The 23,705-nt window shown below is 30.3% G+C and overlaps 3 protein-coding genes across 3 annotated transcripts; 1 reads left to right on the top strand and 2 right to left on the bottom strand.

The window, feature by feature from the left end:
* Positions 1-1,666: 1,666 nt before the first annotated feature.
* Positions 1,667-2,668, bottom strand: LOC106400003 (protein GLUTAMINE DUMPER 6). The gene has a single exon (XM_013840425.3). The coding sequence runs from the start codon at positions 2,268-2,270 to the stop codon at positions 1,926-1,928; it is 345 nt and encodes a 114-aa protein (XP_013695879.1). The 5' UTR covers positions 2,271-2,668; the 3' UTR covers positions 1,667-1,925.
* Positions 2,669-11,886: 9,218 nt separating this feature from the next.
* On the top strand, positions 11,887-15,592 carry BNAANNG07890D (protein SOB FIVE-LIKE 3). The gene has a single exon (XM_048745274.1). It carries the CDS (start codon positions 12,365-12,367, stop codon positions 12,767-12,769), a length of 405 nt encoding a protein of 134 aa, XP_048601231.1. The 5' UTR covers positions 11,887-12,364; the 3' UTR covers positions 12,770-15,592.
* Positions 15,593-21,123: 5,531 nt separating this feature from the next.
* On the bottom strand, positions 21,124-23,705 carry LOC106400382 (basic leucine zipper 43-like). Its single transcript, XM_013840751.3, has one exon. It carries the CDS (start codon positions 22,609-22,611, stop codon positions 22,096-22,098), a length of 516 nt encoding a protein of 171 aa, XP_013696205.1. The 5' UTR covers positions 22,612-23,705; the 3' UTR covers positions 21,124-22,095.

The following is a 23,705-nucleotide window of genomic DNA, read 5'->3' as shown; positions in this document are numbered from 1 at the left end:
CATTTCTTTAACCTTTATATATGGCTTTATGCTTCATCCCTTTCTTTTTATTTTTAGTTCAGGGCCAGGCCTACAGTTTCTTTTGTATATTATATATTTTCACGACCAGCTCCTGTTATCAAAATATAATTAACCATCAACATTTTGATGGCTTTGAAAAACTTTTAAAAGGTTAAGTCGCGGTAACCCACTTGTCTTTTGGACTAAGTCTAACCGAATCAACTCTTTAATGTTTTGAAAGTAGCAACTTATATATTACTCCTTCCGTCCTCTATAAAATGTCTTACAAGAAATTGATTTTTCAAAATATAAGGTGTGTATATATTTTTAAGAGAACTTTAATCTTACTGAAAATAGGTTGATTAATAATAATTTACTCCATTATTTTTGATTGGTTAACTCATACTCTCTCCGTTTTGATTTAGTTTTCGTTGTAGGAAAAAAAATTGTTTCAAAATAAGTGTCGTTTAAGAGTTTCAATGCAAAATTTATTAATAAGATTCTTTAATTTAACTTTTTTATTGGGTGAAAAATGGTTAAGTGTATAGATAATTGTATTTTTGTTTTGAAAATATACAAAATTATATATTTTCTTAATTTGTATGCATAAACCTAGAATGACAATTAAAATGAAACGATAGGAGTCTAAAATTGATATTATTAGTAATATTATTTAAAAAAAATTTAATATATATAGTTCTTGTGTTTTACCCAAACATTTTATATTATAGAAAGAGCGAGTATAGTTAACAAACCACAGGGTGGTGGGCTAGTGGTCTTGAGGTAGTTAACAAACCAATACGGACCCGGGTTCGAATACCCCCTGTGGCCACGGAATGCTTTACGCCCTCCCCAAGTTTAAAGTTATCGCGGCGTTGGTGCTGGGTCCTTGGGTAATGGGTATTAGTGCCGGCTGGTTCCGGGCCAGGGGGATTAGATGGTTGGCAATCGGAAACCATGTGCGGATTACGGGCCTTTGGGCAAACGGAAACCACGTGCGGATTACGGGTCACCTTTGAACCTCCTGTTAAAAAAAAAAAAAAAAAAAAAAAAAAAAAAAAATATAGAAAGAGCGAGTATATTTTAACTATACAGTTTTATAGTTACCAATACCAACAATTACATAATTTAATAAAAACCTATCTGCCTAAGCAGCATAATTAAAGTGCACTTGAGAAAAGAGCGGCGACCACTTAATAGCCACACAAAAGCAAAAGTAATATCCACTTTGGACCGTCCAAATCTTTGCGTTTTCAGGCCGCGGCGTCCACCAATAGACGCCAATCAATGTGAAACTTATCAAATGCATTATTATATTTTCTTATGCTCCTGTGTAACAAAATGCCACATCAAAGCAAAAAGCTTGCCTTTTTATCATTTATAATATTATTTTACTGTTATATAGCCAATAGGCCCACTACCATTAAACCATGGTCTGTAATTACTTGCTAAAAAGAAGAAGATGTAATTAGTAGCTTTCTACTATCCGATAGTGTTGTTGCTTGCCATTATTGCTGATGAACAACATTGTCGGAGCAGTCGCAGACTAAAACGATCATCACTGAAAATTGGGCACCGTATAAGTTATTTGCAATTTTCGAACCGAACATAACATATGGTCATACGTTGTAGTAAAGATCTTAAAACCATAAAAAGACAAATTACATATTCTAAAGTTTTAACATCGTATTAAAGAGATATATAATTCATAGGCTATTCCAAATATATTCGATAGTAATCTCAAGATTAAACAAAACTTTTGCAGTTCATAAGAAAGCATTAAACAAAAATTTATCTATACTACCAGACTACCAGTCTACCACCCATCAAAAACAGTCGACTACTACAAAATTGCCGATGATTATTACAAAAGTTGAAATCTCTTATTCTTTGTTCTGGCAAAAGAAAAAAGAGACGTAAATGAGTTAGGTTGAGACGACAGTAACATTGCCACAGTTACAAGGATAAATGGAAGACGGTGGAGGAATCACCGGAACGGCCAAGCAACTAGGTTTATCCTCTCCGGCCAAAATCACTACGATCTTAGGTAAGTACTCCACCATAACAATCTTAGATTTGTTGTCTCCGGTGTCGTCCTCTTCGCCCACAGGATTGGTGTCATTAGAAGAAGATGAAGACGAAGGAGTCTTTTTGTTTGTGCAGACCAATGAGAGTAATGCTAAAGCTATAAGCAAAATAAGCAAAAACAAACCACCAAAGAGGTATGGTATTGGTGACTTCCATATTTCTACTTTTGGTATCGCCCTCATTTTTCTTTGTTCTTATTACTGTTTTTCTCACTTGTATTGTTGTAAGTTCAACTATGAAAACTTTAGTTTTGGGTATTGAAGAATTTATAGAGGAAAATTTGTAGGAAATTCCTTTTTTATTTAAATATTTGCTTACCGGGATGCCTTTGATCGCACTACGAGATTGTTTTTAAAAGTTCAAAATGAAGGAAGATTCCTTGTGCGTTCAGATATTCCTTTTCTCTGTTGCTAACTACAAATGTCGATTTTACTGTTAATATGTCATGTCGATGTCGCCATCCCAGTAACTTTAATGCTTCTTACATGTTTTACAGACAGGGGCGGATCCAGAAAAAATATTGGTATGTGGCACAGATAATTTTTTTATCATAACAAAATATCTAAACTAATAATTTACTAATACTTCCTTTGTTTCAATATATATGAAGTTTAGGTTGATGCATAATTATTATAATTTTGATTTTAACTAAAAAGTATTTTAAAATACAAATTAAAAATTATTTAATCAATTAGAAAATAAACTAAAAAATATTATTGGTGACAAAATCTTTTACAAAATTAAAAATTATATTAAAATATGAAATCATCGTGTATTTTGAATCACCAAAAACTTTCTTAGTTAAAGATTATCTATTATGAAGCAGATGTAATATATTTTAGAATGTGATTATGGAACAATATCGTTTTCTTAGGACACAAAAAAAATCAGCTTTCAAATATTATTGATTTTTATTTTCAAAAATTATTGTTAATCTACTGGTAATATTGTTAAAGTATGATTGTCATTCTAGGATTCCAATGTTTTTAATTATTATTTTGATTTTTATCCTCATTCAAGGATTTCTATTTCTTGTGGCCTTTATATAAAAATCTAAACAGTAATTGGATACAAAAAAATACAGACGAATAACATACAGCTTACAATCGGTCATAAAGAAAATTAAACACACAACTACTTTACAAAGGAGTAGAAAAAGAAATTAGATATTTTGAGTAATAAATAGACATGGAAAATAAAAAGAAAACAAAAAAGTTAAAATGAAAAAGGTAATTGCAGAGAACATCAAAACCATGCATTACCGTAAAAACAAATAAATTACATGGAGCACGATCTATAGGAAGCTTAACAAGTAAATCCATAAAACATCAATCAATTAAAAGTTTTATAACATAGTATGGGGCACGTGCCCCACCTACCATGGCTGTAGATCCGCCCCTGTTTACAGATTTTGTAAACTGAAACACAGTACATGCAATATGTTTCTTCTTTTCTTAAAACGGTTACATGCAAAATGTTTTTTTAAGGGCTATATGCAAAAAAAAAAGAGATAAAACATGCAAATGTTGTTACCTTTTTTCGTGGTCAACAAAAATGTTTAGTATTTAGTAATAATCAGAAAACTGGTAGAAAATTGATAGGCTTATCCACCGTGGCGACGTCGTCTTCGGTACATCAAATATATAGTTATAGCATCAAACCTCAAACGTAAGAAAAATAAATAAAACAAATTTGTGGAACCGAATCAAGAGTAAAATTGATCAATGTGTTTCCATAATTTATAGTACACTTTGATATATTTTTGCTGATGAGTTTTGTTTCCATAGTGTACATTATATTTTTTATTGGAACGTAAATGTATTTTATATTTATTAAATGGAAATCAGAGTATAGTTTTTACAACCGGTATATAATTTGGTTTTGTTTCTTATCCTTAGTATAATCGTTTGCCTAAGAAAGAAAAAACCTTTTTTGAAGAAAAAAGCTTGAATTTGATCAATAATCTTCCAGTTTGCCTTGACTTGAGGTTGATTGTTTGTGGTTTTTGTTTTTGTAAAAACCATTTTTCATCCAATCAAGTTTTAGTTTTTAGTTTTTGTTTTTGTAGAAACCATTTGATTTGCCAATCAAGATTTCTAATAAATAGATTCCCTAAAATTTAGGAAAACTAGTTTTTGAAAAGTTTAACCAATTTGTGAAGAAAAACCAAAAACCAACTTTTGTGAGCTTTTAGAAGGAAAAATGAATTTTGATTTTTTTTGGATAGAAACTACAACATTTAATTAATTAATAATTAATAAATAACATTTTCATAAAGATAAATAATCATACAATTTTTGGTACATTAGCTATAATTTAAAAAATAATGTGATATAACTTATTTGTGTTTAATATCTGTAAAATAAATTTACATAGTTTATAAATAATATTAATTAATTTTAAAACTTAGTTATTAATTTCTCTATATAAAATAATAGAATAATTTTAATAATTACTAGTCACATTAAAAATAACTAAAATTATAAAAACATAATATGTTTTAGTAATACAATATATTGTATTAGTCATGAAAAATAAAAATAACCATTCAATTTTAAGAAAATATAAATAATTTATATGAGAAATTTTATAATTAGTTTCAAAATTTTAAGTATTTTTATTTTTATATAATTTATAATATTTAAAAAAAATATTGCTATATAAGTTTATAAAATTTAAAATAATTTATATAAGAAAAATTTCTAAGTAGTTTCAAACTTTTAAATATTTTTATTTTTTTGCAATTTATATAAATTTTATGATAAATATTTTATTATAATAAAATTTTTAATAAAACTATAATAATTAAAATATGTTATTATATTTTAATTTAAAATAATTATCACAATATTTTGATAATTTTAATTGTAAATATAAATATTTATTTCTATTTTGTTGTATTATTTCAAAGTAACTCATTAATTCATTTTTGCAAAAATTAAAAAAATGCTGCAAAACCAAAAACCCAAATCTAAATCTAAAAACCAAAATCCAAAAACCAAAAGCTGAAAACCAAAAACCAAAATCTAAAAACCAAAAACTAAAATTTGAAAACCAAAAACTAAAACTAAAAACTATTGAAACAATCATCATCTAAATATGCATATAGCGGATCTCTCTCTCTATATATATATATATATATATATGTAAGAAGTAGTTTAATTTATAAACGATTTTTTTGTTCTCATCTTGATGACTGGACGTGGTCATATGACTCGTATGAGATGCCAATTGGTATACATATATGCTCAAACTCTGCCGCAAGTCTGTCCTGCCAAGTGTAGTTGAAGCTAGAATATGAGGAGTTTTAGAGTATCTAAACTCGTTCTCATGAACCAGGGACGAGGATCATCGGGCTCGTCAGGGAACTCACGTTATTATCTCGTAATAATCAAAGAACAAAAGGCTATAAATATGAGGAGTTTTAGAGTATCTAAACTCGTTCTTATAAGTAATTAAACTAGATTTTAACCCGAACATCCGTGCAGATATTTTTTTCATAAATGTATTTAATATTATTACAAATATTATAAATATTTAATTTTTATTTTAGTATTATATATTGTGTAAGTCTATAATATTATTGTTTATATTTTTTATTCGCCATTATTAATATATAGTGATTTGTTTAATATATTTTACTTTGTTATTAATTTTTATTTTTTACTAATATACTCTCGAGTTAAGTACAATAAAATAACAATATGAAATAATCAAATAGATAACCTCTTTCAAATATGTTTTTTCTTCAGTTTATACATTTTTCTATAATACATTTTTAAAATTTATTTATTTATATTATAGAAAATAATGTTTAAGATTATTTATAACATGTTATGTTTAAAAAATATACTTTAACATATATTATTTTAGCATTTTAAGGGATTTATAAGAAAAAAAACAGTTTTGTTTAATTAATATAGCCTTATTATTTTATTAAATTTTATATATAGTAGCATCTATCATATTATTTTAGTAAATTTTATTGATATATATGATATTTTTGTGATGTTAGGATATTAAGTTTTATTTTTATTTTTATTTAATATTTCAAAATATTAGTGCTTTAATTTTTACAACATTTATACCAAGTTATCGATGCAAACCCCGAGATATTATTACAGTGAAGGATGAACAAAACTCTAGAACTTTGGTTCAAAATCTATTTATTTCTCTTTCGAGCATTTTCTTTATTGAATCGTTTTTTATGGTGTATTTAAAAAAGTTATTCTTTATTATCTATGATTTGATCTTTTGTAAAATTTGAAATTTATCATTTTGAGTTTGAATATTTAATTTTAAAATTTTATATTTTGTCAAGAAAACTTTGAAAAAATACACTACTATTTTTTAGTTTGGAAAATTAAATGAATTTTGATTTTTTTTTGTTACTACATTAATAAGTTATTTTATAAAAATATTTGAATTTTTGGTAATATTTTATAAATTTTTCTCAACAGATTTTGCTATAATTAAAAATAATAATTAAAATTTGGTTTGTCATTAATATTTTAAATGAATTATTTAAGTTTCATAGTTTTCTAATAACATATTTTTTAAATAGTATATGAACTAATGGTTCTTATATATATTATATTTTTGTATATATATATTTTAAATATATTGTTGAGATTTTCATAATTAATAAAAATATATTATATAGTTGTAGATATAAAACTTTAACCTATGTTAATAAATTTATTTTTGTATAAAAACATTTTAAATATATTGTTGAGAGTTTCATAATTAATAAAAATATAGTATATAGTTGTAGATATAAAACTTTAACCTATGTTAATAAATTTATTTTAGTATAAAAATATTATATAGCTTACAAATTTTAACCTATTTTAATGATTAGTGATAATTTATTTAAATGAAACAATTTACAAATTTTTTTTGTTAATTTACCTATTTAATATATTTTTCATATTTAATTCATATAGCATTACTATTTTTTATAACAAAATATAATTATAGAATTTATAAAAAAAATAGTATATAAGTTTTATTTTCTTGTTTTATAATAAAATTTTAGCTAACATTGATTTATAACAATATTATATTACTAATTACGAAATTAATTAATATGTTATTTTATAATAATATTTAAATTTTTAATTAAGATTTTGTTAGATTATTTCTCAACATATTTTGTTATAATAAAAAAAATTCAAATTTATACTTGATTTTTTATTAATGTAAATAATCAAATATGTCATATTAACTAATCTTTTAAGTGTTCCTACTATAACTTATTAATGGTAGATAAAATATGATCCTAAATTAATATTTAGATGTATTACCCATCAGCATGTTTTTAATACGGCTTTCATGACAGATTGCTAAAAAATAGTGATGATGATTGTAATACCCGGCTCCCCCATTTCTAAGTTGGGTTCCCGAGCACGGAGTTAAGGACACACATATCTTCATACTCAACATTTTCTTGTATCCCATTATTGGTCTCAAGAACTCAAGATGCGTTTTCTTCGGTACAATCAACATTTCTACTTACGGTTCTGCGAAAGGGAAAAGAGAGACGAATAAAGAATACTCAATGAAGCGATTCTGGACCAGTCTACCACATGAGGCTCTATACTGCTCAATACGAAACGAGAACCGATTCACTCAATTTAATGCAACTTATATATCTAGCTGCAACAGTTTCATTTCATGTAATGAAGCATTGCAATGGTCTTTGTCATCACTCAGTTCACATAATTCGATTTAAGACTTCAATCATCTTAGAACTCTAGGACCTACACAGGTCGAGCAGTCCATACCACCCATTTCTTGTTGCATTCCTATGGAGTCGCCTGCCCTGGTATGCTCAACATTAGGTTTCTTGGATGTGGTCCGCCCCTGCAGTGTATTACGACCCTTTCCCGCCAAGACTCGGCGTGACTTAATCTTACCGACACCTCTAACTTAATCCACCATTTTTGAACGGTACGGTCATGCGTTTCCTGTCTACCTACCCTTTTCGGATGGTTTACATTTCATTCATTTCTTTCAATTTCCTTCTTTCTTTGTTTCCCTTTTCCCTTCATTTCGTTTTTCCTTTTTCCTTAGAATCATTCATTCTTTCCTTTTTAGAGGCATCCGTTCTCGATGTCACACTCAATTAATTAAACAACAATTCACATAGGTCTTATCATTCATATAACCGGACTGGTTAACAATATTCTATGATTCTAGGTGTAATTCTTTCTATACATCCTAGCTTTCACAAACACACAAGTCAAACAATCAGATCAGAGAATCACATTACACAACCACATCATCGCAAGACAGTCCATTGAAGTCGTTTAACAGTGTGAGCGTTCTTATGCAATATGTATTGTTCAACTATAATCCTAGAATTTCATCATGATCTAATCAACCTAACATCAATCAAGATCTAATCAACCGTAGCTTCCCATTCAACAATATAAAAGGAGCATGATAAGAGATCTTGGTAGAACACCTCACCTTAGCTTTAGATATGGATCTGGAAACAATAGATAAGAGATGTGATCCGGGAACAACATCACCACACAGCCATCACCACCACTCGCGGTTGCTCACGGCGAGGAGAGAGAGAGAGAGAGAGAGAGAGAGAGAGAGAGAGAGAGAGAGAGAGAGAGAGAGAGAGAGAGAGAGAGAGAGAGAGAGAGAGAGAGAGAGAGAGAGAGAGAGAGAGAGAAAGAGAGAGTCGGCGGTGAAGAGAGAGAGATAGAGAGTCAATGGCTAGGGTTTCCTGGCTTCGAGGTTTCTCTACAGAGCTTTGATTCTAAGTTTCTAATGAGAGATAAGAGGGTGGAAGTTTGCTTTTATAAAGAGAAGATAATGAAAGTCCTAGGATTTTTTAATGGTCTTAGAAAAATCACTTTTCTTTAAAAATTTAAAGGGACCGATTTTGGGGTGTTACAATGATGATCGATCGACCATAATAGTACTTTTTTAGTTCTTATATATATATGGTTAATTTGTTTTAGAAGTTTCAACTCAAAAGCCAACTACTTGACTTGCTTTGTTAGAACTTAGAGCCGCTCTACTGTGTTATATTATGTTGGTGTTTCTATTCATGTATGGCACATTTTTTTTTGTCAACTTATTACTAGACCACAACGGGTCGGCCCAATTGGCCCATCAGCCTCACGGCAGAAGGCGCGGGTCAAACCGGAGATGCCTTGATGCCTGGGAGATTGACGTGGTACGCAGACCACCTGTCCTAGAAGCTCCCGGCGTATGGCAAACTACCTCTTGTTAAAATACGATTGATGTTTAAGAAAAAAGTGAATCAGTTGGAAATATGTTAAAAAAATTACCAAAAAAAATGTTCAAAAAATCTTATTGTTTGATAAATCAAGCTCTTTAGTTCAACAAATTCAAAACAATAGAAGGACCGACAGATACTCTAACTCTAAATAGTGACGTTGTAGAACTACATGTTTAAAATGTTGAAAACTACTAGCTAATAATGGTTGAACAAAACACAAATCAATAATCATTATTTATATTATTACTTAGGAAGGACGTGGACAAATTTGAGTTCGGTTTGGAAGGCCAAGCCGACAATATATAACACTAAAAGTAAAATTTTGATCTCCAATCATTATAAATTTGACAAAAGTTGAAATTATCAAAATTGGTCAATTATTGTCAACTTCGAGTACTCGAGTATGAGTAAACCAATCTAAACTGTATAGAATTTCAACCCCACAGATCATATCAGATGAAACATGCACCCACTTAAAATAAGAATAACTATAAAGTAGTGACAACTACAACTTCACATTGTCTACCACTACCACCAATCAAAGGTGACATAGAAGTGCATGTTACTTTTCTACTATTTAGGAAAATTAAAATAGCTCCACCACTTGAATCTGATTGCAAGTAAAAGATAAATTAGTGGGAGAGTTTCAGCAAACACACACAAAATCCATCTTCGCATGATCGCGTGTAAAGAAATCACAAAAATATAAAAACTATGTGCTGATTATATATGTTCACCATTCTTTTTTTTTTTTGCCCTGATTGATATTATTAAAGCTTAAACCCAACAGGAAAAAGCCCAAATAAAATAGAAAGTACAAAGACCCATACAAGGCCAACGAAAAACAACAAAAGAAACACACGCGTCAAGACAACCGCGTGAAAGAACCACGTGTATGACCTCATCTACCGAGGATGACACGCGTCCCAAAACCACCACCGCTTTCATCGTCTCGAGCTTCACCGCCGGAGACCTAACCGACAAAACACCGGAATCCACCGTTCCACACCGGAGACACATCGATGACACACATCTCTATCATCTTCTCCGACAGAAATCATCACCGATCAACCAGAACACTTAAACACCGGAAACTTCCGGGAACTCAGACCACAACTACTGAATAAACTTCCAACGACTGTATTGGAAGAACAAACAATTCAGTAGCAACGAACACAAACCTGAGTTTCGGAGAGCATCAATCGAATAAATCGAGATCTCCTCCTAGCTCAGACCACCAAACACCGTCGAAACATAACAGCTAGCTCCACTCGAGATCAAAACACTTTGATCTTGATATGTTCACCATTCTAATTCGACATAGAGAACGATAATGGATTTAGCGGATATGTAATTGGTACAATATTCTTTTCTAATTTTTTTCTATATGTTTAACCAATCAAAAAAATATTTATTTATCAATTCAATACAAGATTTTGTTTCATAAATTTACATACGAAATAAGGGAAGCTCCCTTTGGTCCAGTAGTTTGACTAAAGATTTATTAATACTTTTACACCATAAAGTTTGAATTTTGGTTCCCACAGAAGACAGAGTTATACGAATTAATGAAAAAAGACTTACAAGAGATCTGCAGCATGTCATAAAATGTACGGTCAAACGTGGATCTCATAGAACAACTCCAATAATGCAGTCAAGTGTGAATCCCATAAAGAAGATATAATTATCGGATGTAGAATCGTCTAAAATATTTCTCATAATATTTTGTAATAGCATAATTATCCACCAATTAAAAAATTTTACATGCCAAACATAGAGTATCTTTTTATGTAGTTTTGCGAGAGTTGAAGTTCCAATGGACATAATTTACATTGATCATTTATTTTGTAGCGTATCAAATTCAGGTGATTAACGAATTTAATAAATACTACGGAATTATAGTGCTTAGTTTAACAACTTGCATTAACTTTCAGTTCATTCTCTTAGATAAATCACTTTGCTCCAATTGTTTCTTTTAATTGCTTTATCGTTTTGTGATTTCTTTATTGCTTACACACTAGTTTACTTGGTTTCTTCCTGCTTGCTTAATCGCACCTACTTTCTTTCCTTTCAATATTTTACTAGTTGAAGATATCCACAAAAATCCCGAAGTACTTACTATTGGGCCAGCTTATATTACATGGGCCTAAATGGTGCCAGTTAACCTGAGATTTATTATGTCTATCTAGTATCTACGACTTCTACTATGAATTTAAATAACCCAATCTTCTCCGTGAGGAGCAAACCTTATTTTGATAATTAGAAAGCACATAGAATATGACTTTAGATAAGATCGCCATGGTGTCCCAAAGATCTAGTTTTAAATTACTTAGTATATTTTTTGGAATAAGCGGTATATAGTATTGTTTTTATAAATTCGCCACTTTTTGTTTTGAAAAAGTGTTAACAACACATTGTTCCACTAATACGACGTCTGAGAGCCTATATGATAAGTGTACCAAATAATTTATATGTTGAAAAATGATGAGGATAATGAAATGGAGGCATGATCCTGACATGTTCTCTAACATGGCTTGATGTGAATCAAACATCCAATATCTACAAAGATGCATGCGTGTTTGGTATCGTTACAGAGAATCCTTAGTGTATAGAAACATTCCCCTCATACCACAATGTGAACTTAAACCACTTCGCTCTCTCTAACAGAAATCCATTATTTATATTAATCAAAATGTATTATTCAACATGCTCACACTATCAAGAGAAGACTAAGACTACACATAAATCATAACTTACAAAAAGACAAAACCTTTTTTCATAAAAACAGCTATTCTTGTTCGAATCATGTCGGATGTAACTTTATACTTTAGATATAAGCTGTCCTTAGCACATTAAATTAATGAAAACAAAAGGATCTTCTTCCACGCACATGCAATTATATATTTATATATATGGTCCACTACACAAGCAAATGCTACGACTCGACAAAACAAAAATTCTCACAAACACTCTCTCTCTCTCTCATTCGAAACTAGGGTTCTTGAGTTGTCCATGGAGAGAGAAGAATGCAGCAGTAGCGAATCCGGCTGGACTACGTATATTTCTTCACCTATGGAGGATGACGAGCAAGAGGTAACTGATGAGGTGTACTATGAAGGGCATATCACCGGAAACGATCAAAGAAAGCATGTTAACGAGTACGAAAACAACAAAGACAGCGACGATTCAATGGCTTCCGATGCTTCTTCCGGGCCAAGTTATCCCCAAACGAGCAATAGAGGGAGAAGCAGAGAATGTATTGTTTTAAGGAATGGGAAAAGTGAAAGTAAGAGTAAGAGTAAGAGTAATGAGGATTATGACCACAAACATAATGCTAAGAATAGTGACAATTATAAATGTAGGATAAAAGAGAAGAAAAAGATTGAAAGTAAAAGTAAGTCTTTTAAAAAGAAGTAAGTTATATCTTGAAGTTGTTTGTATGTAGATTGGATTGTTAATTTCCATTTTTATGTTGGGTTTTTTTGATGCCTCAGGCAAAGGGTGTGTGATGATTTTTATCTGTTTCTTTCCTTTTCAACATGAAATTTGATATTTGTATTCTCTTTTGTCGTTCTTGTATTATCATTCTTATTTCTTACCTTTACTAATAATCCAGCATGAAGATTAATTATTCTTCTTCTCATGATAATGTTAGCTACATGCATGTTTAGGTGGTTGCATACTAAAACTATATTTATATTAGAAGTAGCTTAAAATTACGTTGAACGGCTGTTTCTTACGCTACATGTTCTTTTCATGGGAAGATATATTTAAGCAAAAAGTAGGATTAGATGAATATATCTATAAACGTATACAATTCAAACATATTCCGTACACGAACTCCTTACGAATTTAAAAATTATTTTGTTTAGTATTATAAAGTTCAAGAAGAAACACAAATATTCTGTTTTTTTTTTCTTTTACTTATTTAGAGAAAATAGGCTTGGAAATTATCGGGTGGAAAAGAAATGTTATATTTAAATATAGAATCAAAGTGGTGTAAATGAAAATAGGTATAAAAAGGCATGTGTGGTGGAAACGTATCCTTCGAGGCAACTTCTCCATTATTGATCATATTGTGGCTTTCTATGTGTGTTCGATCAAACTGTCTTAAATATTTATGATGCAAATGTTTTGTTCCTTTGTTTGTTTTGGCTGTAAAGAGGGAAATGGATCCACCGCAGACACATGACAGCAACATGCATGGGAACTCTTCCACAGAAAAATTATTAGTTTTTGTCTGAATGTTCACATTTTTTGGGTGTTACTTATGAATTAGATATAATGTAAACATCTAACTCACCCTCAAACCTTGTAAAAAAAATTCCATTAACATGTAGCACATGTATTAAGTAATTTATATGTTCTGGTCAAAAAGAATGAGTAATTTATTTGTGTACCGAGAGAAGCATATGTGGGATGTAACCACTCTTGTTTATTTTCTCAGTTTATTTCGAGGAAGTGAAATATGTTAAGACACAAAGAGAGCACATTAGGCCATTTACAATAGATAATTATGTGACAACCCTCAAAATCCAAAATAATTATCAATCCAAAAGCGTAGTATTTGAACGAAAAAAATTTGTATGGAATTGCAAAAGAACTAATGGTAAACAATTTTCAGAGGAAGCTCTTGTGGGCCTATTTTGTTGACTTGAGAAAGAAATTAAAACCGGAACACAAACCAAACGTTTGGAAAGAATTAGCCCATGGGCCTTCTTCTCTCATCCCCTGAAAAAGAAACAAACCATCAACAAAACAGCATATATATTTGGCATCTGAGAAAGTACACGAAAACAGTCATTTCGTACTCAACATATCATAATGTTTAATTTATACACCTTGCAAAAAGATACATGCATTTTCGAAAAAGTCAAATAACATAAATTTTATTTACTTTTTTAGCGAAATTATATACTAGCCGCCACATCAACTTTCACTTCATCTAATTTTACTGACGTGATACTACGTCAGCTAATTTTGTTGAAGAAAATATCACATGTACAATAATTTTTTAATAAAACAAAATAGTCAGTTTATAAAAATATTTTTTTTAAAAATGTAAAAGTTTATAAATTTTTATTATATAGTAAAATTAACAAAAAATAATTTAAAAATAAAATTTTCATCTTATATAAAAGATATATTCGTTATAATGTTTTGATCAAATCATAATACCATCTTTATAAGAGTTGTATAAGTGTTGTAATGATTCAAATTCAAAAATAGTGTTGCAGTCGTATTACTCTTGATTAATCTTGGTTATGTTGTTTTCCTTTAAAAAAATTTAGATTAACATATCTAAATTCTTAATCTCTTGAAAAAAATTATTGTCATGATTACACAACCGATCTAAAAAATTTCTATATAAGCACATAAACAAGATTAACATAAGAGTAATTGATTGATCGAAACATTATAACAAATATATCTCGTATACAAGATTAAAATTTATTATCTAATTAATTTTTGTTAATTATACTAAATAATAAAAAAATATAAACATTTAAATTTGTAAACAATATTTTTATAAAACGACAATTTTTTTAAAAAAAGTTTATTGTACGTGTGACATCCTTATCAGCAAAATTAACTAATGTAGCATCCATATAAGCAAAATTAGATGATGTGGCGATTGGTGTATGTTTTTCCCAACAAAATAAACAAAATGTATGTTTTTTTTTGAAAATACATGTATATGTTTTTGCACGGTCATATAAATCGGATATAAATTGAACATATAACTATTTTTCAAAAAGGTACAAATGAGATTTGTAAATGCAAGTGTAAGCATCGAACTCTGCTTTGGCAAATAATATTGGATAAAATGTAAATATATTATATTATGATTACTTTTTTCATGAACCAAATTCTACTTTAAATAGACAAAATGATATGCCATGTAATATGAACAAAACTTAGGTTCACCTATTATTCTAGTATCAATCAAAGTGCCACGTAGATAATTAATTTAAAAATATATTATATTTATTTAAAATAACTAAAAAAAGAATAATACTAATTTTAACAACGATAACGACGCCAACTAAATCGTAAACCCAAAATTTTAAATTCTCAACCCTAAACCGTAAATCTTAAACCCAAACCCTATACCCTATACCCTAAACCCAAATCCTGAACCCTAAATCCAAACCGTATACACTAAATCCAAATCTTAGACCATAAACCCAAACCGTAAACCTTAAATCCAAACCCTATACCCTAAATCTAGACCCTAAACCTAATCCGTACACTCTTAACCCAAATCTTAAACTTAAAAGTTAAAACCCAAACTAGAAACCATAAACCCAAACTCTAAACCTATACGCTATAAGGTTTGGATTTAGGGTCTAGGATTTAGGTTTATGGTATATGGTTTGGGTTTAGGGTTTATAGTTTAGGTTTAGGGTATACAGTTTGGGATTAGGGTATACAATTTGAATTTAGGGTTTAAGATTTGGGTTTAGGGTTTAGGATTTGAGTTTAGAATTTAAGGTTTAGAATTTTAGATTTAAAGTTATAGTTTAGCTAGCGGTGTCATCGTCATTAAAATTGCCATTATTCTTTTTTTAGTTATTATTAAATAAATTTAATATTTTTTGAATTAATTATCTATGTGGAAATTTGATTGGTCTTGAAAGATAGGTGAATTTACGTTTTGTTCATGTAATATGGTCGATAATGTTTCCACAACTTTGAAAACCGTGATAACTCATTTGTCTTAGGTTCTAAAACGAATAACTAGATTTTGACCCGCGCTTGAAAGCGCGAGTTTGATTTTGTTTTGCTTTTCATAATTATGAAATTTAATGTTTGAATCATATAATCTTACATTCAAATCTTGTATAAAGCTTCTATAAGTGTCTTACATGTAACGTGTTTTGTAGTCGATGGTAGTATGTGAGGGAAATGAATATTTCGTTAATGTAACAGTTATAATAGGTTGTGCTTTGGTTTTGGTTCATGTAATGTATTTTGTTTGGGTAGAGTGGTTTAACAATCGGTTTTAATGGTTATGTATAAATAATAATGTATACAATTCGCATGGTTAGAGTAATAATCAGAAGTCTATAGGGTAAAAAAGGTTGTAATTATTGTTATAATATACATGGTAAGTCCAAAAAAATTTAAAAATAATAGGTCCAAACAATTTTCATAGGTAGATTTATTAAAACTTCTTCCTTTTTAATAGTATTGATGTTTTCCAACATTATTATTACTCTCAGTTGAGTAACGATTCTTCGGTAAAATTGGGATTAGAAGAGAAAAAGATGGCTTGTTGTTCTACCTATTATCCAAATGGGTCATAAAGTACTCACTAACATTCACATATTATTACGATGAAAACTCTATTGTTTAAAAAGTTCCAAAGAAAGAAAACAAAATTTTCGTACGAAACGAAAAGGAAATAACCTATCTTCTCAGGTCTCAGATACACCTGTACTTTGTATACACGCTTTTATAGAAAGACAGAGACAAAGATTGAGATGATTCTTGAAACAATACGTAAAGTAAATGAAAAAATTAAAATAAAAGTGAGCAAAGAAACTCCACTGTTGCTGGAAGATGAAAAGGAACCAAAGATTCAAAGATATTTTAGGACCAAAGTGCTGTCATGAATAAAGCTAATCATATGTCTTGTATGTTTCAGTAATCAATTGCATGTAGTCAATACTGAGACTAAAGGCTTTGATTTGTTTCACACTTGCTGACAAAATAATCAGCGACAGCCACTAGCGGAAGGATATAGCTATATGGTTTGTTCGTTTTCCAGGAGCAAGCGATCGACCAGCAAAATCGATCGTTTATTTTGTATATTAATCACTTGTTTGACGACAAAAAATGTTAAACGCTCAAACATTTGATGTCAATCGTCAGCAACTATGAAATGAAAAGCTTAACGTGTCTTTTGTTTTATCTTTTCTTCCAACTTTATTGGGTAATTTACATTTTGAAACGTTGTCTTTCCCTAAGAGTATCTTCAAAAGAAACTCTATAACTTCAAATACAGAGTTTTTTACTTTCCAAAAAGAAGTTTCAAAACTTCAAATTTGAAGTTTCATATTTTTATTTACATTTTGATCCTATAATTAATTGCACATCACATTTATGATTCTTAAGTTTTTTTTTCATTTATCGTTTTAATCCTTAAAATTTTCATATAGCATAAATATTTCAAATTTATTTTTATAAATTAATTTTTACATGAATTTAAATAATTTTTAAAAAATAAGATTAATCATAATTTAAAACTATAATTAGACCAAGAATATTATAGAAGAAACTTAATTAATTACTTTTTTAAGATACATGAAGAAATAATTGTTACACAAGTTTAAATATTACAACAACACTAATATTCTGGTAAATTTTTTCCGAAACCTCCAAAATCTTTAAAATATTGTCAAAACAAATTTTTGTAGCCGAAGATGGAGCATTACAAAAATAATTTTATTGAATAGTGTGGTATTTTGCTTGTAGTTTTATATTTAATTATTTATTCTATTTATAATTATATATATTTAGTGTAAGATTTTATTAATTAGTATTACTTTAATATTTTTATATATGTGCTAGTTATTTGTAAAAATATAGTGGATTTATATTAATTATAACAAATATAAAGGCTATAGTGTAAAATACAAATAATTTTGAAGTTAAATTTGAAGTTTTATTTTTAGAAAAAATATATTTTGAAACTTTAAATTTAGAGCTTTGCAAACACTAAAATATAGAGTTTTTTTAGAGATGCTCTAAGTATAACATTAGCTGCTCCGTAGTTGTTTTATTTGTGTTCTTAGCCTCGGGTTCGAGTAGACTGCAACGTGGAACGGTGGAAGTCTTACTAGGTGTAAATATTTTGGTATTACCAAAGATTAGTCTTTGATCTAGAGAACATCAGATATATACGTCTTCATGAATGACAACAAAGAAAAAAGAAGTTAAAGGTGACTCTATCTTTCTTTAATGTGTCTTTTAGTCTTCCACTACATTACGATCTGCGTGCTCGATTCCACAAAGAGAGAGGAAAGAAAGCTGAAAGATTGATTGATTTTTTTTTCTAAAGCTATATATTAAAGGAAATGTTATGTGCGATCGTAGGTTTCTTGGCTAGTAAGCTTATGGCAAGGAAACTCACAACATCATTTAAAAAAAAGTTTGTTTGTATTGTATGTTGACCACTCATTTCGTAAGATTTTATCGTACGTAAGATTGTTTCTTGGTCTATCTATCGGAGAGGGCATGATAGGTTTGGGCTTACGTTGTAATACATAAAATAGTTTCCAGTTGTAGTTGTTGACCAATCTTTTTTTTAGAAATTTGTTGTTGACCAATCATTAAGAGCACCCACAACCATAAATCTTTAACAGAAAATCTTTAACAACACTTTTTAGAATATTTTATTATTTTTTCTTTTTTTTACCAAATTTTTTTTTAAAAAAGATTAGCCAATCGCAGGCTTCTACGCGGTAGTAGAGCCCGCGCACAGTGAAGAGATTATCAGAAATGAGGTCCGTAAATGAGGACTGGAAGAATCAATTATGGCACAATCCTTAATAAAATGGGAGATCCGTTAAATATCTTAATATTATTTTGCTAAGGATTTTGGCATAAAATCCGCTGTTGCCGTTGGTCTAAAAGCCATTATATATTTGTAGATTTTGATGTGCTCTATTACGTTATACAAGTTTAATTTTTGATTAAACGAGATAGGTGTCGAAGCCGAAACCCTACTAATCATGCTCATGTGGATCAGTCTACAGATGATATGCGAACACGGTTTTTTACGTTGAAATTAGAGATCAAGCAAACTAGCCAAACATGGATTTGGCAGTTTTTAATGGAGGGGAATAGATCCCTATCTTAGACTAATAACGCGATTCTTCATTCCGAGGAAACCACTAAACCATCGAGTTTTCTTCAAAATTTTAAAATGCATTTTTAGTAGATATCACAACTAACGATAACGACGCTAATGTTATACATGTTTATATCAAAAGTGTGCATTTGAAGTGAAAATGTACGTGAACAAAGTTAATGCAGATCCGACGGTACAAACATCTATTCTATTAATTTAGAATCCTATTTTTTATCTACTTATAAATATTATTATTTAAATTTTGGACTTATTCATATTTCACTAGAAATACATATCTATACATTTAAAATAAGATCTTTTTGGATTTCTTTTAATTTACTTTCAATATTATAAATGTGACACTCCTGTTTTTATGGTTAACAACATTAATTTCATCCTAACTATACATTCTTAAAAGTTTCACCATTTCTTTTAATTTGACTATAGACATTATCTTTGTATTTAATTGTTTCTTATTTATTCTAGCATTTAAAAAAAATTCAAAGCCTAATAGAGTTGTTGTATTTTGTTGTGGTGCGTTAGACATATACAACAACATTGCTTCGATTTTGACTATTAATATGAATTTATGATTGATAAATTATAGTTATACAACAATATGATTTTATAATATAATTAACCTTTAATATTTTCATAGCTATAGTGCTATATAAATATATAGTTCCTATATTATATGATTTTATTTATACATATTTTACTCAGATGTCGGCTAACATATTATATCACCATTTCAAAAATGGTTAATTATATTATAAAAATATACTTTTATAGTATAAGTAGATTAATTTTTAAAATATATTGTATACAAAAAAATTAATAAAAATTAAAATATAAAAAATAGATCAGTATATATTTAAGAAATCTAAACAATAAAATTATAGAGTTATACAATATATAAAAATTTAAGTGATATATTTAAAACGTTTAAAATAATAATAAATTTATACATTTATAAATAAAAAAGTATATCCGCACGGACGTATGAGTTCAAATTCTAGTGTAGCATTACAATATTGTTTAAGTGTACGTATGTATGGTACACAACATATAGTAGCACAAACCAGTAGATTACATGCCTTCATCGTCTTAAGCTATGTTGTAACATCCATTTCAATGTTTTAATCTCACAAGTATTTCAAAAAAAAAATTAACAAAAAGGTCTCATTTGATTTTAATTTTTGCGATCTTATATTTTATATCTGTCTGTCTAATTAACAGACTAATAAAACTATTGCAAATTAAAGCTATATATGTGTTTTGCCTTTTTGAACAGGAAAAAATTTCATGACTTTCATATCCTAATTTATCTTCATCAGCAACCTCTCTAGTAGAATCTAAATTAAAATTTGTATAATTTGTCAGCATTCCATATTTAAAATTAACCTCAACAAGATGTATTTGGATATCATATCTCAGTATAAATATGGATTACCAATAGACAATGTTACCACAAATTCCTATAGCATTACTTTTTTTTGTCATATCCTACAGCATTACTTATTCTCATCAATTTCTCATTATGCTCAAGAGACCATAAATAAAAATCCAAGTGAAAAAGAATCGTTTAATAAAATTTTAAATATTGAATTTTAATACTGTTCTCCATGGGTCTACATACTTAACTGTTACAGATAAGCTTCTCCTTGGTCTTTGCCAGTTATAATCAAATTTAGAAAGTTTCACAAAAGAAATCATCATCAATCCACAAAGACATCATCTTTTTGCTTTGTCCAAAAGATAATCACATGTAACTGATGTCAGCATACATAAAATATATGTTAACCTATAAGTGTGTGTGTTGGTTTGTAGTTGGAAATTTGGAAATTTTTGTAATATGAAGCAGAACATACACCACCTTACTCTGTCCCCATCACAAACATGACTCATGATTTGACCAACACCACTTATTTTTTTTTTCCATCGAAATGTTTTTTAAAATTAAAAACGGGCCAAGCCCAGTACAAGAAAATAAGATACAAAAGCCCAGATACATCAAACGGGTAACACACATTTCTCAATTGGGCCAAAACTTCCGGGCCCAACTTGAGGAAAACCCTAGACACTAAACGCGAAAGACAACGGCCGCCTCACATATCAGCCTTACTGATACTTGGCCACGTGTTGCCATCCTCGCCGTCGAGGGGTACACGTGTTGCGAAGACTCCGAGTCACCACCGTTTCTCTTTACCGCCGGCGATCCAAACAACCGATCGTCCGACCACGCCGGACCTCAAAAGCTCCGCCCATCTTCTACTCAAACCATCTTGGGTCTCTAAAACTGGAGAGAGTCAATCGCCGAGGCGAGATCTCATCCACCACCGATAACCGCCGACCTCCAATAAAATAACACATGCATCGACACCCTTTCCGCCTGAGAACTTCTCCCTCCTCCGACGAACCCACAAAACACCCGAACCATGAACAAACCCGAAATAAAACAAAACCCTAAGAGACTAGGGACCTAAAGCCGGCGACGCAAAGCTTTGGAAGCCTTCACCCCCCGGAAACCAGAGCCGATGACGGCGGAACTGAAGGAGCTTCCCCGCCACGGAGACAAAAGGCCGGCGGCGACGGATCTGAGATAGCCTCCATCTCCCGGAATTATTACTCGATCTACTAAAAGGAAAGCAAGAACCTTATCATTTTTCTAAAAGAAAAAAGGTTCCGGCGGCGGCACGGACGCTCACGCGCCGGCCGACCGGCCGACCGACCAACACCACTTATATATATTCTTCAATAATACTAATGTTTTTAGTTTTTAAAATTACTGCATCCTCTTGGAGTCTTGGTAAACTAAAAAAATGCTCCGAGTACAAAACACATAATTCATATATGAACGTCGGTGCATGGGGGTAAAAATGCTCTATTCAATGGGGATTATATCGTCTCTGAAGCAAGAGAAAGGGCTTTGACTTTTCATATCACTAATCACCTGCTTTAACTCAGATGTTTCCCCTTTGAGCTGAACATTCTCTTGAAGAACCTTTTCGTGAGACTCAGAGAGATTGTTAAGCTTATCAAGCAACTGATAGTTCTCGACCCTGAACCACATCACCTGAGACCAAAGCTCGTCAAGGTGTCGCTGCTTCCTCATACGCGATCTCCTTGCTGATTCTCTGTTTGATATCATCCTTCTCTGCTTCCGCTCGTTGATTATGTTTTTGTCCGTCTGCTGCTCTTCTGCTTCATCTGATGTCGAGTTGCTGCTTAGGCTCATGGATTGTGGATTGTTAGTAGCACTTTGAATTCCGTAGAAGGGATTCAGGTTTAGACCGTTGATCGGATATGGCGGGGATATGGGGAAATGGGAAGGATATGGAGATGGGTTCGAGGAGTTTATGTAGTTATGGAGGCTGAAAACGTCTGCTTGCGGCTGCATTTTGGAGTTAACTTGGGAAACAAGTCAGGGTTTTTTTTTCGAGGAGAAAGGTAGGTGAAATAAAAAAAAGCTTTGGGAATTTTGATCGAGTTATTCGGGTTATGAAGAGAGCAGATGGTTTTATAGAGTAAATGAGAGCAGAGGCGTGGGCGTGGAGCCCATTTTCAGCAATTGGGTGAAGCAATAACAAAGTTTCCAACATAAGAATTTAGTAAATATGCACCTAGCTCATGTCACATTAATTTATCTATATATATATGTATTTACATCTTAAACCATAACTGACTTGATTTAAGGTAAAACATATCAAACAAGGTTAAATTTTCAGTCAATTGATAAAAAAATTTACAAACTCGGACAGGGTTGTAAAATTAGTTCAATGAATCTGGTTTCTAAGATATTAAATAATATTGTAATAATATGATGTCTAGAAAGATTATGAATGTTATTGACCAAATATTTTTTTCTCTTTATCCAGTCGAGAAAAATCTCCACACCGTCGTCGCACGGGAAGACGGCCATGGGTGTTAAAAAAAGAACATAAAGCTAACGATAATACCTTTGACAACAGATAGCATGCTAACGATAATGACGCTAGTTATTTTAGAGAAAATCGTGTGTGTGTGTAATAGTTAACTTTTAGTGAGCCAAAGCAGAGTAGTTGGTTTCTATAAGAACAAGATTGGATACAAAGAACTTAATTTTAGTGTGCCAAGACTGTAGTTATTCGACCACATTACATAAAGCAAAGGTATCCGAGGCATCTCAGCCGCAATCTTTGGTCTATCATGGATATATTTATGTGTATGATTTAGTATCATCGATCATCTCCATAAATTTTATAGACAGATATAAACAGGTGCATGGAGAAGTGGATAATCAAAATAATTAAAAGGGAATGATTTTTCTTATACATCAGAGAGAAGAAGATGTTTGCATTATCTTTATCATTTAACATTACGTCTCAAAGCATCCACAGTGTTCAGGGACTGTCTAAAGACTTTCAACCAATTAAAGTTTGTTTTCTTAATTTTTTTAATTTTCTTTTTTTTTTCTTCAAAACTCAGCATCGTCTCTCTATAAAGTTACGTATC

The sequence above is a fragment of the Brassica napus genome, chromosome A2 (assembly GCF_020379485.1).
Source record: "Brassica napus cultivar Da-Ae chromosome A2, Da-Ae, whole genome shotgun sequence".
NCBI classification, from domain to species: domain Eukaryota; kingdom Viridiplantae; phylum Streptophyta; class Magnoliopsida; order Brassicales; family Brassicaceae; genus Brassica; species Brassica napus.
Note: the sequence above shows the minus strand (reverse complement) of the source record. Positions and strands in the feature narration are given on the sequence as shown.

Coding starts and splice junctions, on each gene's coding strand:
- BNAANNG07890D (XM_048745274.1), top strand. CDS start 12,365: ATGGAGAGAGAAGAATGCAGCAGTAGCGAATCCGGCTGGACTACGTAT.
- LOC106400382 (XM_013840751.3), bottom strand. CDS start 22,611: ATGCAGCCGCAAGCAGACGTTTTCAGCCTCCATAACTACATAAACTCC.
- LOC106400003 (XM_013840425.3), bottom strand. CDS start 2,270: ATGAGGGCGATACCAAAAGTAGAAATATGGAAGTCACCAATACCATAC.